Source organism: Dipodomys merriami, unplaced genomic scaffold, assembly GCF_024711535.1.
Source record: "Dipodomys merriami isolate MVZ:Mamm:240054 unplaced genomic scaffold, mDipMer1.0.p SCAF_5, whole genome shotgun sequence".
In the NCBI taxonomy this organism is placed as follows: domain Eukaryota; kingdom Metazoa; phylum Chordata; class Mammalia; order Rodentia; family Heteromyidae; genus Dipodomys; species Dipodomys merriami.
The window spans coordinates 16,586,367-16,601,547 of NW_027206068.1; the positions used below are offsets into that span (position 1 = coordinate 16,586,367).

The following is a 15,181-nucleotide window of genomic DNA, read 5'->3' on the forward strand; positions in this document are numbered from 1 at the left end:
AAGTCAATGTCTCTTTTTCATCAATTCCATGTTGTTTTATTTACTATAGCTTTCATGTATGGATTTTTTTAAGTAGATGCATAAAAATGAAAAGCAGAATGTTTGCTTCCAAAAGTTTGAGTGGTTTTGAGTAAGGGAGCGATGAGATATTTTGAAATATATATATATATATATATATATATATATATAAACAAGTAAATAGGAGGGATAGATAGATTTTAAATGTGTACAGAATAGACACATTCACAGAGACAGAAAATAGATAACTGATTGCTAAAGACAGGGCATTTGGCAGAGAGGTATGTGGGAGATAAGGGTGAATAATAATGATTATACATTCTTTTTCATAGATGACAAGGCTCTAAAATCAACAGATTGTGGTGGTCACAACTCTTATCACACTAAGATTGGATTGAACACTTTAAATTGTGATATGCAAATTATGTGGTAATAAACTGTTTTATAAAATAATACTTACAAAATATAAATTCTATTTATTCTCTGATAAACACTACATTGATTATATCTAGTATTTAGATATCACAAATATTCCTTGCTTTTTTATGCTGTCATACATGTCTTTTTATTAGAATTAAAAATGTGGTATATATGCACAATGGAATTCTATGCCTCCATCAGAAAGAATGACATTGCCCCATTTGTTAGGAAATGGAAAGACTTGGAAAAATTTATATTAAGTGAAGTAAGCCAAGCCCAAAGAAATATAGGTCCCATGGTTTCCCTTATTTGTAACAACTAGTATATGTCTGCAACAAGCAGAAAAGGTCAGATAAGGTGATGTTAGGCGAAATGAACCCCAAGATAAGGACTCAAATGGTTTTTCTTTCTTGCTATTGTTTCTAACATATTTATAAGATATTTCTTTGTTGCTTTGTATGTACCTCCCCCTGTATGTACCTCCTGTTTTCACTGTATTTGATGTTGGTATAATTTGTGGAGGGGAAGGGAAAAAACAAATTGTTTAAATAGGGATACAGGTGGACCCATTGCCACAATGAGATGTACAAGACATTAGGTCGAAAAACGAACTTTACAACTGTGGCGCGGGGGTGGAAAAGGGAAGGATGGAGGTGATGGGAAGGGGTGGGAAGGGGAAACAAAGGAGGAGGCTGCAATGCTTGATAAGAAATGTACTCATTACCTTGCCCATGTAATTGCAACCCCTCTGTACGGTATTTTCACACAAAAAAAAATTGATGGAATTCACGGGTCATGTTCTAGTATAATGTTGTATAATCTTTTGCTATAAAAATATACTGAAAAATGTATATAGAAGACATAGGGTAATTTGGGGAGAGGAAGGGACATAAAAAAATGCTGAGACAAGGATACAGGCTGATCCATTGTAACGAGACACACAAGACACTATTAAAAAGGAACGTTACAACTTCTGGGGGGAAGGAGTAAGGGAGGAATTAGGGTGATGGGGAGGGAAGGGATACTAGGGAATAAACAAAAGAGAAGGAAATGTATTCATTACCTTACTCATGTGACCGTAACCTGTAACCCCTCTACACAGTATCTTAACAATAAAAATATTAAAAATATACTGAATTCAAAGGGGGTTCAATATTACATAGAAAAAGGCTGAGCATAGTAATCAATGCCTTTTATCCTGCTTACTCTAAAAATGCAGACAGGACGATTATGGTATGAGGTTAGCCCAGGCAGAAAGTCAGCATGACACTATCTCAACAGACAATGCAGGTGTGATGGTAGATACCTGTAATTCCAACTATTTAGGAAACAGAGATAGGAGGCTAGAGGTCCAAAGAGGCCCCAAATTGAACACAAAGCTCAGGAGACATAGCTTAATCGGTAGCATACTTGCTTAGCAAGCACAAAGCTCTAAGTCCAAACCTCATTACTCCCAAAAAAGAAGAAAGATTTCTGAGTAAAAGAAAGGGAGTCATTCAGTTGTTCTAATTAAACTGAGACTTGAGTTTCAGTACACCCAGCAGTATTCTTATTTTCATCCTTTTATTTCATGTCTTTGCAGAATAAAGTTGATCTAAAAACACATGAATTGGGCTGGGAAGGTGGCTCAGTGGTAGAGAGCTTGCCTTGCATACATGAGGCCCTGGGTTCGATTCCTCAGCACCACATAAGCAAAAAGAAAAATGCCGAAAGTGGCACTGTGGTTCAAGTAGTAGAGTGCTAGCCTTGAGCTGAAGAGCTGAGGGACAGCGCCCAGGCCCAGAGTTCAGGCCCCACGACTGGACACAAAAAACAAAAAACAAAACAAAACACATGAGTTACCTGGCTTATTCAATTTGTGTTTACTTGGTTCTGTATAAGCCACAATTCAGGTGTCTTCCCCCACATTCACAGTGGAAAGTAATTATTTCTATAAAAAGATCAGCAAACTCAAACAATTCAAAAACTATGAGAAAATGGTGACAGGTAAGTAGGAAGTAGCAATTCAGCAGCTTTCCAAATAAAGAGATCTAAGGCTAAGCAGGAAAATCTATGTTCCCCGAGATCCATTGTATTTGTATTTTTGTCTTACACCTTCCTTCTTTCCCATTCTCATTGTTTTTCCCAGGGCTCCAGGTTCAGACTAATCACTTGCAGGGGTTATACATCTCTATGACATTCAGGGCATTCCATGGGGACTCAGAAAACTCAAATCAACAAATGAGAGATCCACTGAAGTGAGCGCAAGAACAATCACTGGCCTCTCCTACCAACACTTAAGAACAAGGTAGGGGAGAACAAAGAGGAGGCAACAGTGCTTGATAAGAAATGTACTCATTACCTTGCCCATGTAACTATAACCCCTCTGTACGGTATTTTCACAATAAAAAACTTATTAAAAATAAATAAAATAAAATAAAAAGAACATCTCTTGAACTTTTCACATATCATGTATTCTTTTAAAAAAATACAGTAAATTTAAGTTGTCTACCATCTAACAAAGACTGACTTGTCCTTAATCGGAGCAAGAAACTATGCTCCAAAAAAACTGAAGCAGAAATAGCAGTATGAGAAATTGCAGAGACCAAATTACCAAAAATGATTTCAAAGAATTAAAGATCAACATGAATATAAAAAGGCAATAATGAAAATGGATAAAAGAACTAAAGAAAACTTCTAAATATGAAAAATGTGTTTGAAGGAAAATTCCACTGTATGTGGCTAACAAAGGCTTCTCCACCAGGAAGCAAAAGATATGCATAGAAATAGAAGATATGTAAACTGAAACACAGGGAGGAAAAAGAAAAATGAACAGGACTTAGAGATCTGTGAACCAATATTAAGAAGTCTGCCATGCATGGAATTTAGTACCAAATGCGAAAGAGAAACTATGAAACAGGTAAAAATACCAAAAGAAGTAAGGCCTGATATTTTATTAGAAGTTAGAAATTGCACATTTTAAAAACACAAAAAGATCAGGGAGACAAAGCAAGATATAACACAAAGAAACAAAGAAAGTTGCATTCATAAACCAAATAAACACATAGCTGAAAACCCAGAAAGACAATAAGAAAGTACTAAAAACAACCACATGTTTAAGATGGACTGTATATCAACAGTAATCAAGATTCTATGAAATTAGTATGTAATGGATAAAAATAAAAAAGTTCAGAAATTTGTGCACTCATATATATTCAGTTGATTTCTTAATAAAAAAATCATCTGCTCTTTAAAAAGTAAGACAATGTTTGGAGTGGCTGAAATATTGACAACACACATTTCCAGAAATGTATTTATCCAAAATCCATATATTTTGGATCCGAAGTATATATTACTCCTAAGGAAAATAGTAAATACACACACAACATAAGAATACAAAACATAACTGAATTGAAAAAGTACCAAATTTCAAATAAATATATAAAAAGATGTTCAATATCACTAGATTTTTAAAGGAACACAATCTAAAACGACAATGATTCCACTAATATCTGCTGAATACAGACAGTTTAAAAAAAATCTGACAATACCAAGTTTGGACAAAAATTTTACAGTGATAAAACTTTTCAAACATTGTTGATGTAAATGTAAAATAATAACCAATTACAAATAGTTTGGCTCTTTCTCGTGAAATTAAATAAACTTTTAGCATGCAACTCAGCAACTCTACTCCCAGGTAATTACTCAAAGAAATAAAAACAAATGTCTACAACAAAGCACATGTAATATTCAGAGAAGCTCAACTGATTATCAGCCTTACTGTAAATATGCTAAATTTCCACCAGTAAATCAATGCATCTATAATATCTAAAACGTATCCATACAGTGAATACATTCCTTAGCAACAAAATAGACTGTATTATGGAATATATACTCTGCAGATATATGTTTAAATGTATGTTTATCTATGTCTATAGATGATAGCTAGCTAGCTAGATGATAGATGGATATCAACATCATTTTTAATAAAAATAAAACCTAAACCAAAAATATCAAGGATATTTCATTTTTATTTTTTACGTGATTCATTTATATGGAATCCTAGAAAAATGAAAGCAAGGAAAAATGACAGAAAACAGGCCAATAGTTGCCCGCGCAGTATGGAGAGTGGTTGTGGGGTTTGATTAAAAAGGAAGCAGGAGGGAATTCTTCAGTGATGTAAATGTTGTACATGTAAGATCATGGTGTATACATTTGTCAAAATTCATCAAACTATACAAACACAATGAGTAGATTTTTGTAAGTCGTACTTTTGAAAAGTAGATTAAAAACTCAATAAGATTTAGGAAGTTTAGTGACCAGTACAAATCTCATTTTGAAAAGTTTAGCTCTAATTATCAGAGAACAAAACCCAGAACATTAGAAAGTGGATGGTTTTTTAATTCCTGGGCAAGGTTTTTGCTGAGGAGAAACAAAAGTCAGTACCTGCTTTCATACCATAGTGATCACACTGAAGTTTACCTATTTTCTATGTGTATATAAAGATGTAAAATGCATGGAGATATGGGGGTAAAGAAAGTAAAAATTAAAAGACTTACATTTGTTAAACAATGTAAATAATGACCCAAAAATCAAGCCACCTAAAATATGCATCAGGAAACTGAATGTTAAAGGTTCTTTAATTCACAAAATATAAACAAAGGATTTGATAAGTGCCACTCCATGATCAACACACATTTAAGACACTTCAATGAAATTAATAGAGCCAGGACCAAAGACTATTCAAAATCAGGAAGCAAAGTATTTAAGGTCAAAAAACCATTGCATGATTTCTCCTACTAAATTCTTTCCCCAAGCTTGACATAGAACAAAAAAAGTTCCCAGAGCTTTGAAAGCAAAGACAGAGACGATCTTAGCATTATTGACGTCAAAGGTTGACTCTAATACTAAGTGACAGGAAAATTCTTGTAGGCTACTAAGCTATGCCAGATTTCTGCATTTTGTTTCCCCATTAATTGATAGTAGAGTAGGGATTAAATGCATAATTTATTTAAAATTACAATTGCTGATCACATTTAACAAATGAGTGACTGAGGCTTTGGTAGCATTAAAAAAGTTGCTTGTTAGTGGGGGGATGAAGTTGCAGCTGGACCTTCAGTGTCTGACTTCAGATTTACTGTGACAGTTACTAAGAGGCAATTCACAGCAAGGAAGTTCACAGCGAGGAAGTTGCATGCGTGCCTCTCAAAAGATAACACAGCTCTCAATTTCCAAGGTCAGAGACATACACCAACAAATACAGATCAATTTCCATTCCCATAAGTTTTTCTGTAATTAAATGCACAATGGTAAAATTAATTCACTCTATAAGGAACATGAATCTACTATGAATAATCTCACTAAACTCCAATTTTTAAAAAATTTCAATACAAGAGCTAGGCACTGATGGCTTACACCTATAATTCTAGCTATTCAGGAAGCTAACATCTTAGGACTGAGGTTCAAATCCAGCCTGGACAGAAAAGTCTGTTACACTTCATCTTGAAATAACTACCAAAAAACTGAAAGTGGAGCTGTGGTTCAAGTGGTAGAGTGCTGGTCTTGAGCAAAAATCCTAAGGGACTGTTCTCAGGCATTGAGTTCAAGCTCCAGCATTAGCATATATACAAAAAAATTAATAGACACATGGAAATACAAAATGAATTCAGAAAGTGAGCATTGAGATTTCATCTTAAAAATAAGTGCTGAATATTACAAAATAGCCAAAGATTCCCTTATGAACATAAATTAAGAAAAACCAATCCTATTATGAGTAATATCTAATAAGAGATCCGTCAAGAAATGTTTTTCATCATGTAGCACTGGCTGAATATGAAAATTAGATAGTAGTCATCTTTACTAGAGCCAGAGTAAACAAAATGTTATATATAAAGACAGCCCCTAGTCTGCCAAGTAAAACATAATGCAAAAGTGATCATTAAAGTAATAGGGAATACAATGGCCTTTAGCTATTTTTTTTCTGAGAATAAGAGAATGAAAAGGGAAAATCATTCAAAAGCAGTTTAAATGGAACAGTATACAAATTTCCAGGATAGGACTAGGAATGAGAAGGAACACAATATATTTATCTAGCTTAAAAGTCAAAAAAATATAATGATGCCAAAGTAATACTTAAAGAACTACAGGGGAAGTTGTACAGATTTTATTCCAAGGAGACTGCAGAACTGGGGTGGTGAGAAATCAGACTGTATAATTGAGAAGCAAAGCACAACTGGAGAAAGCAAGCCAAGACTTCCCAGAGAGAGAGAGAGAACAAAGCTTGATATAGGCCCTATTGATCGGAGCCTCCACTGGAAATGAACTATTCCTTGTAAGTGATGACATTAGATTAGTGGTGAGTGCCTGGACACAAGGTTAAACCATTAAAAGTTGGAGTGCAACTCAAGTGTTAAAGTACCAGCCTTAAGCAAAAAAGCCAAGCTTGAGCATGAGGCCCTGAGTTCAAGTTCTAGTACTGGCAGGTACACAAAAAGGCCTAAGACCTGAAAATGAGTGCTATGAAGTGGAAGCATAGCAGAAATGTTTGTGAGTATGGCTTAGATCACCATTTCTTGTTGTTGGTCGTGGGGCTTGTACTCAGGGCCTGGGCACTGTCCCTGAGCTCTTTTTGCTCAAAGATAGAGCTCTATCACTTTGAGCCATAGCTCTACTTTCAGTTTTTGCATGGTTAATTGGAGATAAGAGTCTCATAGACTTTCCTGCCTGGACTGGCTTTGAACCATGATCGATCTCAACCTTCTGAAAAGCTAGGCTGACAGGCGTGAGCACCAGCACTCAGCAATTGTTTCTTAAATACAATATCAAATGCACAATTCAAAAAAAAAGACATTTTAACTTTCAGTAAAGAAAAATAGCTGTGCATCAAGAGATACTATTGAGAAAAAAATTTAAATGTGTAGAATAGCAGTTTATTTGTAACTGATATTTTTAATAAGGCTCTAGCAAAGACAATACATTTATTGACTTGTACATGTCAATAACAAACAGACAGATAATCCAATTAAAAAATGAGCAAAGAACTTGAGTAAATATTTCTCCAGGGAAATTAAATAAATGGCCAATAAGGAAAGCCATAGGTAAACAGAGAAGTCAAAGAAAAAGTGGTACTATTCATGCACATTAGCCTGCTTACCAGCCAAAAGTGAGAAAAAAAATATGTTGGAGAGGATATAGAGAATTTATATCACGAAAGCGAAAAGAAAATATTCTTAAAAGTCAGACATGACCCAGAAATGTTGCTTCTAGATACATATTGAAGAGAATTCTTTTTAAATATGTTAACTCAAAAACTTGGACATGAGCATTTATAGCTAAATTGTCTATAGCAGACTAAAAGTAGAAACCATCCAAGTGTCCAACTGATAAAATGATAAACAACAGATAGTTATTATTTCACCATAAGAAATAAACTTCTGAATAGTTACTACATGTGTGAACCTTCAAATAAAGAGAAAAAGTCAGAGACAAAAGGCAACCACTGATGTCTGGTTTCATGTATGTGAAAGGTACATGATAGAGAAATCCATACAGAAGTAAATAGATGAACAGTTATCAGGGGTTGGTGGTTGAGTAACTGCTTAAGTGGAAGGGAAGACAGAAAATTCTGGAATTAGTAAGGAGGATTGTAGAGCATGGTGAATATTTTAGAAATGTGTATACTTCAACATGGCTAAAATGGTGAATTTTATATCATGAATTTTGTCCCCCCAACGGTACCAAAAACCAGCTCTGAAACTGTGAAGAAAAAGGATTTGCCATGTCTTTGTCACCTAAAGGTGTGGAAATAAGCTAAATAATTTATATTTTAAAAAAATTTAAAGGACAAACACTGTCAACTAATATCAACAAGTGTAGTAGAAAACTCTATAGCTGACTCCAGATGCAGAAGGAACAGAAAATAGGTAAGAAATATGAGACAGTACACTTTCACAACTATGAATCAAAGAATCTGGGAATCTGATGGAAAGTCTATTACCATTCAGGAAGTGGTTAGTATTCTTGGCTATCTTGAAAGCCATGATGAATCATACATTTATAAAGGCTTGAAAACTGGAGATTCAACAGGATTAAATCCTTTGGGAAAATTTACATTTTCCTGAGAAGGATTAAATGCACTTTCCAATTAGAAAGAGATCTAGAACTCTACACTCTAGAACTCTACAAGTGACTACACTTTCTCTTTTCACAGCATTTTGTTCAGGTTATTATAAGTCAAAATATTTACCAATTATACCTTTGATAGATGAATAAACATTTTTAAAGTGTCCTTCTTAGAAACTAGACTCTCCTTTTATTGAAAAAGAAAGCAGGCGGGGGGGGGGGGTGAGGATGGGAAGGGATGGGAAGGGGAAACAAAGGAGGAGGCTACAATGCTTGATAAGAAATATACTCATTATCTTGCCCATGTAATTGTAACCCCTCTGTACAGTATTTTCACAATAAAAAAAAGAAAGAAAGAAAGAAAAAGAAAGCAAAAAGCAGCAAAGAAGACCCAGGCTGGCTGACGTCCTTTTTCTTCCCAATCCCCCCAAAATTAACCTGAAGTGTTATCTGTTTTACTCCATCCTAGCACTGGATCTGCTCAGAAAAATAATCCCATGCTTTTTGGGTCCTGGCACTTGAACTCTGGACCCTGTCTTTGAGCGTCATGTACTCAAGACGAGTGCTCTACCACTTGAGCCAAAGCTCCACTTCCAGCCTTTTGTGGTTAATTGGAGATAAGAGTCTCACTGACTTTCTTGCCTGGACTGGCTGGGAACTGTGATTCTCAGATCCTAGTCTCTTGAGTAGGTAGGATTATAGACATGAGCCACCTGCACAAAGCATATTTTTATATCTACAAGTGGCTGAACATATTGTGCATAAGAATTAGAACCCCTGCTTGTGAATTAGAATAAAAGAACCCAAATCTTATACTTTAGAACAGTGAATAAGAGATAATTGACTCAAAAGATTTTGTGAAGAGCTAATGATAAGCAACATGATAGTATGGAAGAGAGGAATGAGAAATAATCATGCTTTGTATTGGATTTGTAAAAGGAATTGTTGCATAAACACAGCATAGTAGTCATGGTTGAGAATATGTGTCTGGGTTCAAATTAAAACTAGATTGCTGTTAACTGGTGACTTGATTGTATTCCATAAGGCCCCAATGCTTTCAGAACTAAACAATTAGTAGTTGATTGTGTGACCTGAATAAATAAACAGAAACAAAAAACTGGTAATCATAATTGGAACACCAAGGCATGCAATAGCTAAGAGCAAAAGCATTTGTGTAAATCAAGATGATCCAAAAGTTATGCATTCTAAACACAGTAGAGTCTTAGCTTAATTGAAAAGTTCCAGTCCTTGTATCCCTTTATTTGCTTATGTTCTCTGATTGACTTCCTATACTTTCCCCCTTGAGAGAAATATGAATAGTAAAGGAAATGATAGCCTCCAATTCCTTCTTTTTCACCTCCAAGTTCTTGACTATCATGGGTTGCAATTATAGACCTCAATCACATAGCACAGGAAACCCTCAACTATACACCCACCACTAATCCCTACCATGATCATCTATAACTGTGTGCTCTAATTATGGAAAAAAGTAACAAAGAAATGCCAAACTTAAAAAAATTGCTATATTGCCCAACAGTACATCTATTAAGTATTAGATTTTAAAAATGAGTTGTCCTTTGAACAAAACTGAGTATGAAACAATATAAAAATTCTTAAAGACTCCCTTTCTCAGTTCTATGACCAGAAAGTCTAAACTTCAGCAATCACTTTCACTGATGAGCAGATGGCTTCTTATTGCTAAAAGAGGAAAAGAAAAACTATTATTTATACCAACAAGCCTTGGTAAACTATTTTTCGGAAGAAAGTCACTTCCTCTAATGCTTCAGAAAGCAGATACCGATTATCAAATTATCATCAGTTCTTCTAATCCTTTTTTTTCAGGATCTCAAGTATTGAATTAATCTTACAGTTTGACAGTCCAAAATCCATTTTCAGGATATCACATGCACAGATTCAATGTCATTTCCAAAATTCCAACCAAAATATCAAATGGATAGTAGAATGGAGGATAACCCATTGTTTAACACAGAACAATTAGAACCCTTCAGTTGTATGTGACACTGTGGTAACATAAGGTATCATTACCTTACAGGACACTATTAACTACTAGATTAAATGAAACAAAGAACATGAAAAATAACTGTTAAACTACTGAACCAAATACACAGTAATACTCTGTGAACACCATTGGGTAAGTCTTGCTGGCAACAATGAGGAACATGGTAGGTACCTCACGGCCTGTGTGGTGTGCGTAGAAAATTATCATTGCCCTGAGTTGGCTCATTTTTCTTCACAATAGTGTTATAATCACTGTCAGCACAGAAGGGAAGATCATTTAATTACTACTTTCCTTTAACCTTGCTCACTTTTACTTTATATTTGCAGTTCAGGAGCTCACTGTAACAGATATAATTATTATAATGCTTAGGGAGAAATTCATTTAAATATTTATTGATAACTTGTTATATTCAAGGGATCATGTTAAGCTTTTTAAAATGATTTTTAAAGAGGAGTAGAGTTAGGAACTGACATCTATTTAGGTAAAATTTTATATTTAGAATATGACATTTAAATTTAAATACCAAAGATGCTAGCATAGCATGAAAAGATCACACTGGAAAAACGGAAAAGGCAACAAATTTTACATTTGTTTACTATTGGATAATGGCTGATGGCAATGTTTAAAGTCACTTTTTGTTGAATGTATTAGTTTTAATGTTATTAGAAGTAACTGCTCAAAATGTCTTTATTTCAACAAAAATGAATGGCAATATATTTTGGCATATGAGACCCTAATGTACAAGTTTCCAATTCAATTAAATATATCAAGTTTACACAAAGCCAAATGTATGAAAGGGGATCTTTTAAAAAAAACTTTATTTGAGAAAGGAAGAGACTCATAACAGAAGAAAAGAAGGGAAACATACAAACAATATATTTACAACACAAAACAAGAGATCACCTCTAAGGGTGTAAATTATAATAAATACAGTAGATTTTAAAAGAAACATTTATCAATTAATTCTAAGATTATTTAAGTCCAGCTTCCCTTTCCACTGGTTCCAGGTAGTTTCTTGATTAAATTCAAAGACTATCAAATTCAAACACTTAATGTCCACAAACTGTACTTCTGAAGCTTTCTCAAATGACATTATAAAAAATAGGATGTTTTTTTTGTTTGTGATTACATATCTTTGAAGTAATATTATACAAAAGTCTGCTCAGCCACATGTTCCTCCCCAAATAAAATGTATTTTAAAAGATGCACTATCCCTTTTTTTTATAAGTTTGAAAAAAGACTTTGAAGGAAATGAATATTTATGAGATGGTAAAAATATACAATTTTATCTTAGGCATGCCATATTTTTAATGCAAAACAACTGACAAAAGTCATTTTAATATGAAGGAAGATACTAACCAAAATATGTTGGAAACAGGGAATGTTGCCTATTACAGCTATTTCAGCTATTTGTCAAATTATCAGAAGGACCTTTCATTATATGGAAAAGTTTTAAACTCATTCTAACTTTTAATTATGTTAATTTAATTTGAATGGAGACTTTTTAAAAAAGGATAATGTATCTTTAGCGGTAACATTTTTAAAGAAGTATTTTTAAATGTCACAGCAAAATGTAAACATCATGTGCCGATAACATACATTTGAACAATGTCTATATTTGGCAAAACTGTTATATCTTCTTTGAAATAGGATACTACACCTTAAAATACCTCAGATTTAGAAATATAAATATTTTAATAGAAAAAAAAAGCTCACAAAGATTCTAGGTCAATTTGGATTATCCATATTAAAGGGATGTTAATACAGCGAACCTTTAACTAGCTTAACAAAAGTAAACCTATAAAACAAGGTAAACATATCAAAAGGGGAAAATGAAGGAAATGTTCCAGTGAAAAGCCTCCGTAACAATTTCCCTACTTGTGGTGTTATTTTCTTAGTCAATAAATCAATTCATAGAGTGCCCTTTAAAAACAGAAAGAGTAAAACACTATCCTCAGATTTTTTTTTCTACATTCCTCAGTACATGAATCACTCGGACTTCCTGTTTCCACAGGGCATTTCCTGTTCAGCCTCACAGAATCACTTTTCTGTAGGAGAACAGCAGGAACCTGACAAAGAACTGGCTTAAATAAACATTGTCTTCAGTTGCCTTCAAAGTTGTTTGTATTTTATTGCATCAAAGGACATAGTCCTTCTGAAGGTGCATTATATAGGAGTCAACGCTTGTTACACCCAACTTCTCACAATTTTTCATTTGCCCGAATTAGAGGGTATCTATCATAGAATTATATCTAAAAGGGCTTACTGAAAATGATCACAGAACATGATACACCTGCTTGTCAAACTGATCTGAACTTGCCATCAGGTGATAAGCACACTGTCACTGGGTTTTCTGTACTGTAGGTAACATATCTGACTGGACCACTAAGGCTGCACACGACTGCTCACTGACATTTGCACCAGCTTCATTTCACCTCTTTCAATAGACAATGCCATTAAATTGCACAAAGAGAAAAGCAATTACCAGTGATATGTGATACATAATGTAGTACTTATAATTATGACTTCAATTTGCATTGTTTAAAAACACCTGTATTCCTAATATTTTCAGTTACAATCTACACAATAAACTAGGTATTACTGGCAGAGTAACCAGAACATTTTTGCTTAACAAAAAAAAGTAGACAGAGAAAGAGAGAGAGAGAGGAAGAAAGGGCAGACTACTTTTTAACAGTGTTCAAGACTGTCATATGATACATTATGTACAGTGATGTGTAAATTGAATTCTACATGTTCAAAGAAATCAAAAGCTAACTGAATGCTTCATTGATCAGATTGGAGACTATATCCAGCAGTAACTGATCTCAACACATAAAATAAAAATAACAATGAGTTCGTTTTCCTTAGAAGAAACTAGAATAGCAGGCTTTAGGATGAATTCAAAGCCTTTTAAGTAGTTGGATATTAAGTAGCATGATTTTAGTGTTACAGGTATTTTCTTACCATGTGGTGTTTTGATGGAACCTTGATATCTATTTAGAGATGAAAAGCTCTAAATAGGTATGTACACATTTACCTGTATTAGTCAGAATCCTTAAACACTAAAATCAAATCATCCAGAGATAGAACCCGATAGGAAATGATAACCATTTACCCAAATCTGCAATTCATTTCATGTTCAGATAATGACTTTAATTACAAAGCCTGGAGCTAAATCTTTGCCTATTACCTGTTGCATAAAAGCAGCCTGCTCCCCAGATTCCATTTCCTGGATCTGAGTATCTTCATCACTGTCCACGGGTTCCTCCTTGACTTTCACCGCCCCAACTTGTCCCAGTGTATCATCCACACAAGTACTGCTGTCGCTCCTAGTGCTGGTGTCACTAGAGGGCGCTCTGTCTTCCTGCATCGCCTGGTCGACCTGAAGCTCTTCCTCTGCCTCCTCAAGGTGACTGCCTGGTTGCTTCAGTTGTTCAATAGATTTCGAAAGCAGCTAGAAGAGAGCGTTCAGGGGTTCAAAGTCAATAGCTCTTGATGGTAACAGAAAAGCAAATCATACTTTGATTTCTAATAACTATGCCATCATCAGAATGAGTTTGTGTGCAACAGATTTCCTCCCTCACACCAAATCTGAAGCAGGTTAGTATACTGTCTGATGGACAAACCATAAGGTCTTTTTGTGTTTTGCCTGTGGTTTGTTTGTTTTCTTTAATGAGGCACTCACTAATGCATTTAGAAAATGGTGGGAACGGGGTTTTTGTTTGTTTGGTAAATAAACTGTGTCTAGAGAAACCATGAAACTTTCACAAGGACAAGTTTTACTAAGTCAGTTTAATACAAATAAACTCAGGAATAATATTTTCCTCAAAGAAAAGGTGTACTAATGTAAAACTTCCTTAATCTCATTTCCCAACAAATGATATCTACCACTACAAAAGCCCCAAACACAAACACTATTAGTCTTTCATAACTACCTCAATTTTACAGCTAAATGTTACAGTATTACCTTCAAGGATATATTTGTAAAACATGGATATATTTGTTTTGAAATTCTAAACTTCTACACAGCGTTTGGATTTTGGGAATTTGACAACACAAAAATATTTTTCTGAGCAGATCCAAATGGGGTTAAATCATAGAAAAGAAACAAAGAATTATCACTTTACTTGAAAAATATTTAGATATTTTATAAGTTACATCATATTTCATCTTCAAAAACCCATGAATTAATTGCTTAATAATTAAAAAGACAACAGATAATATGCCTAACTTAACCAGTAGCAAACAGATCAATGAATGGGGAACAGGTCTCAGAAGAATTTGAGTTTACATCAGACTTCTATTTCACAGAGGTCTTATTGGTTGATTAACTGTGACTCTTGAATTGCATTGGTGAGGGTAATTAGGGTATTTTGCTAAGTCAATGGTCATATAAGCAACATGCCAATGATTGCAACTTAATCCGTGATTGCAGTTTTCCTTTAACCTGAAACTGAAGCTTACCTCCCACTCACAATACTAGGCTTTAAAAGCTAAAGACGTTTTAAACTTTGAATAAATAAGCACCCAGACTTTTCAGGATGATCTCTTTAGGCCTATCAACATCCTCTCAAATGGGTGAGGAATGCTAACAGATTTCTTCAATTTCACTATATCTATCTA

The 15,181-nt window shown here is 34.3% G+C and overlaps 1 protein-coding gene across 6 annotated transcripts in view; it reads right to left on the bottom strand.

Annotated features, from left to right (window-relative positions):
* Positions 1–15,181, bottom strand: part of Hdac9 (histone deacetylase 9) — an 851,473-nt gene that overhangs the window by 305,919 nt on the left and 530,373 nt on the right. For all 6 annotated transcript variants that reach the window (XM_069996136.1, XM_069996137.1, XM_069996140.1 and 3 more), the window contains one exon: positions 13,749–14,012. In XM_069996136.1, coding sequence (XP_069852237.1) covers positions 13,749–14,012 — 264 coding nt within the window. The remainder of the gene's footprint in view (positions 1–13,748; positions 14,013–15,181) is intronic.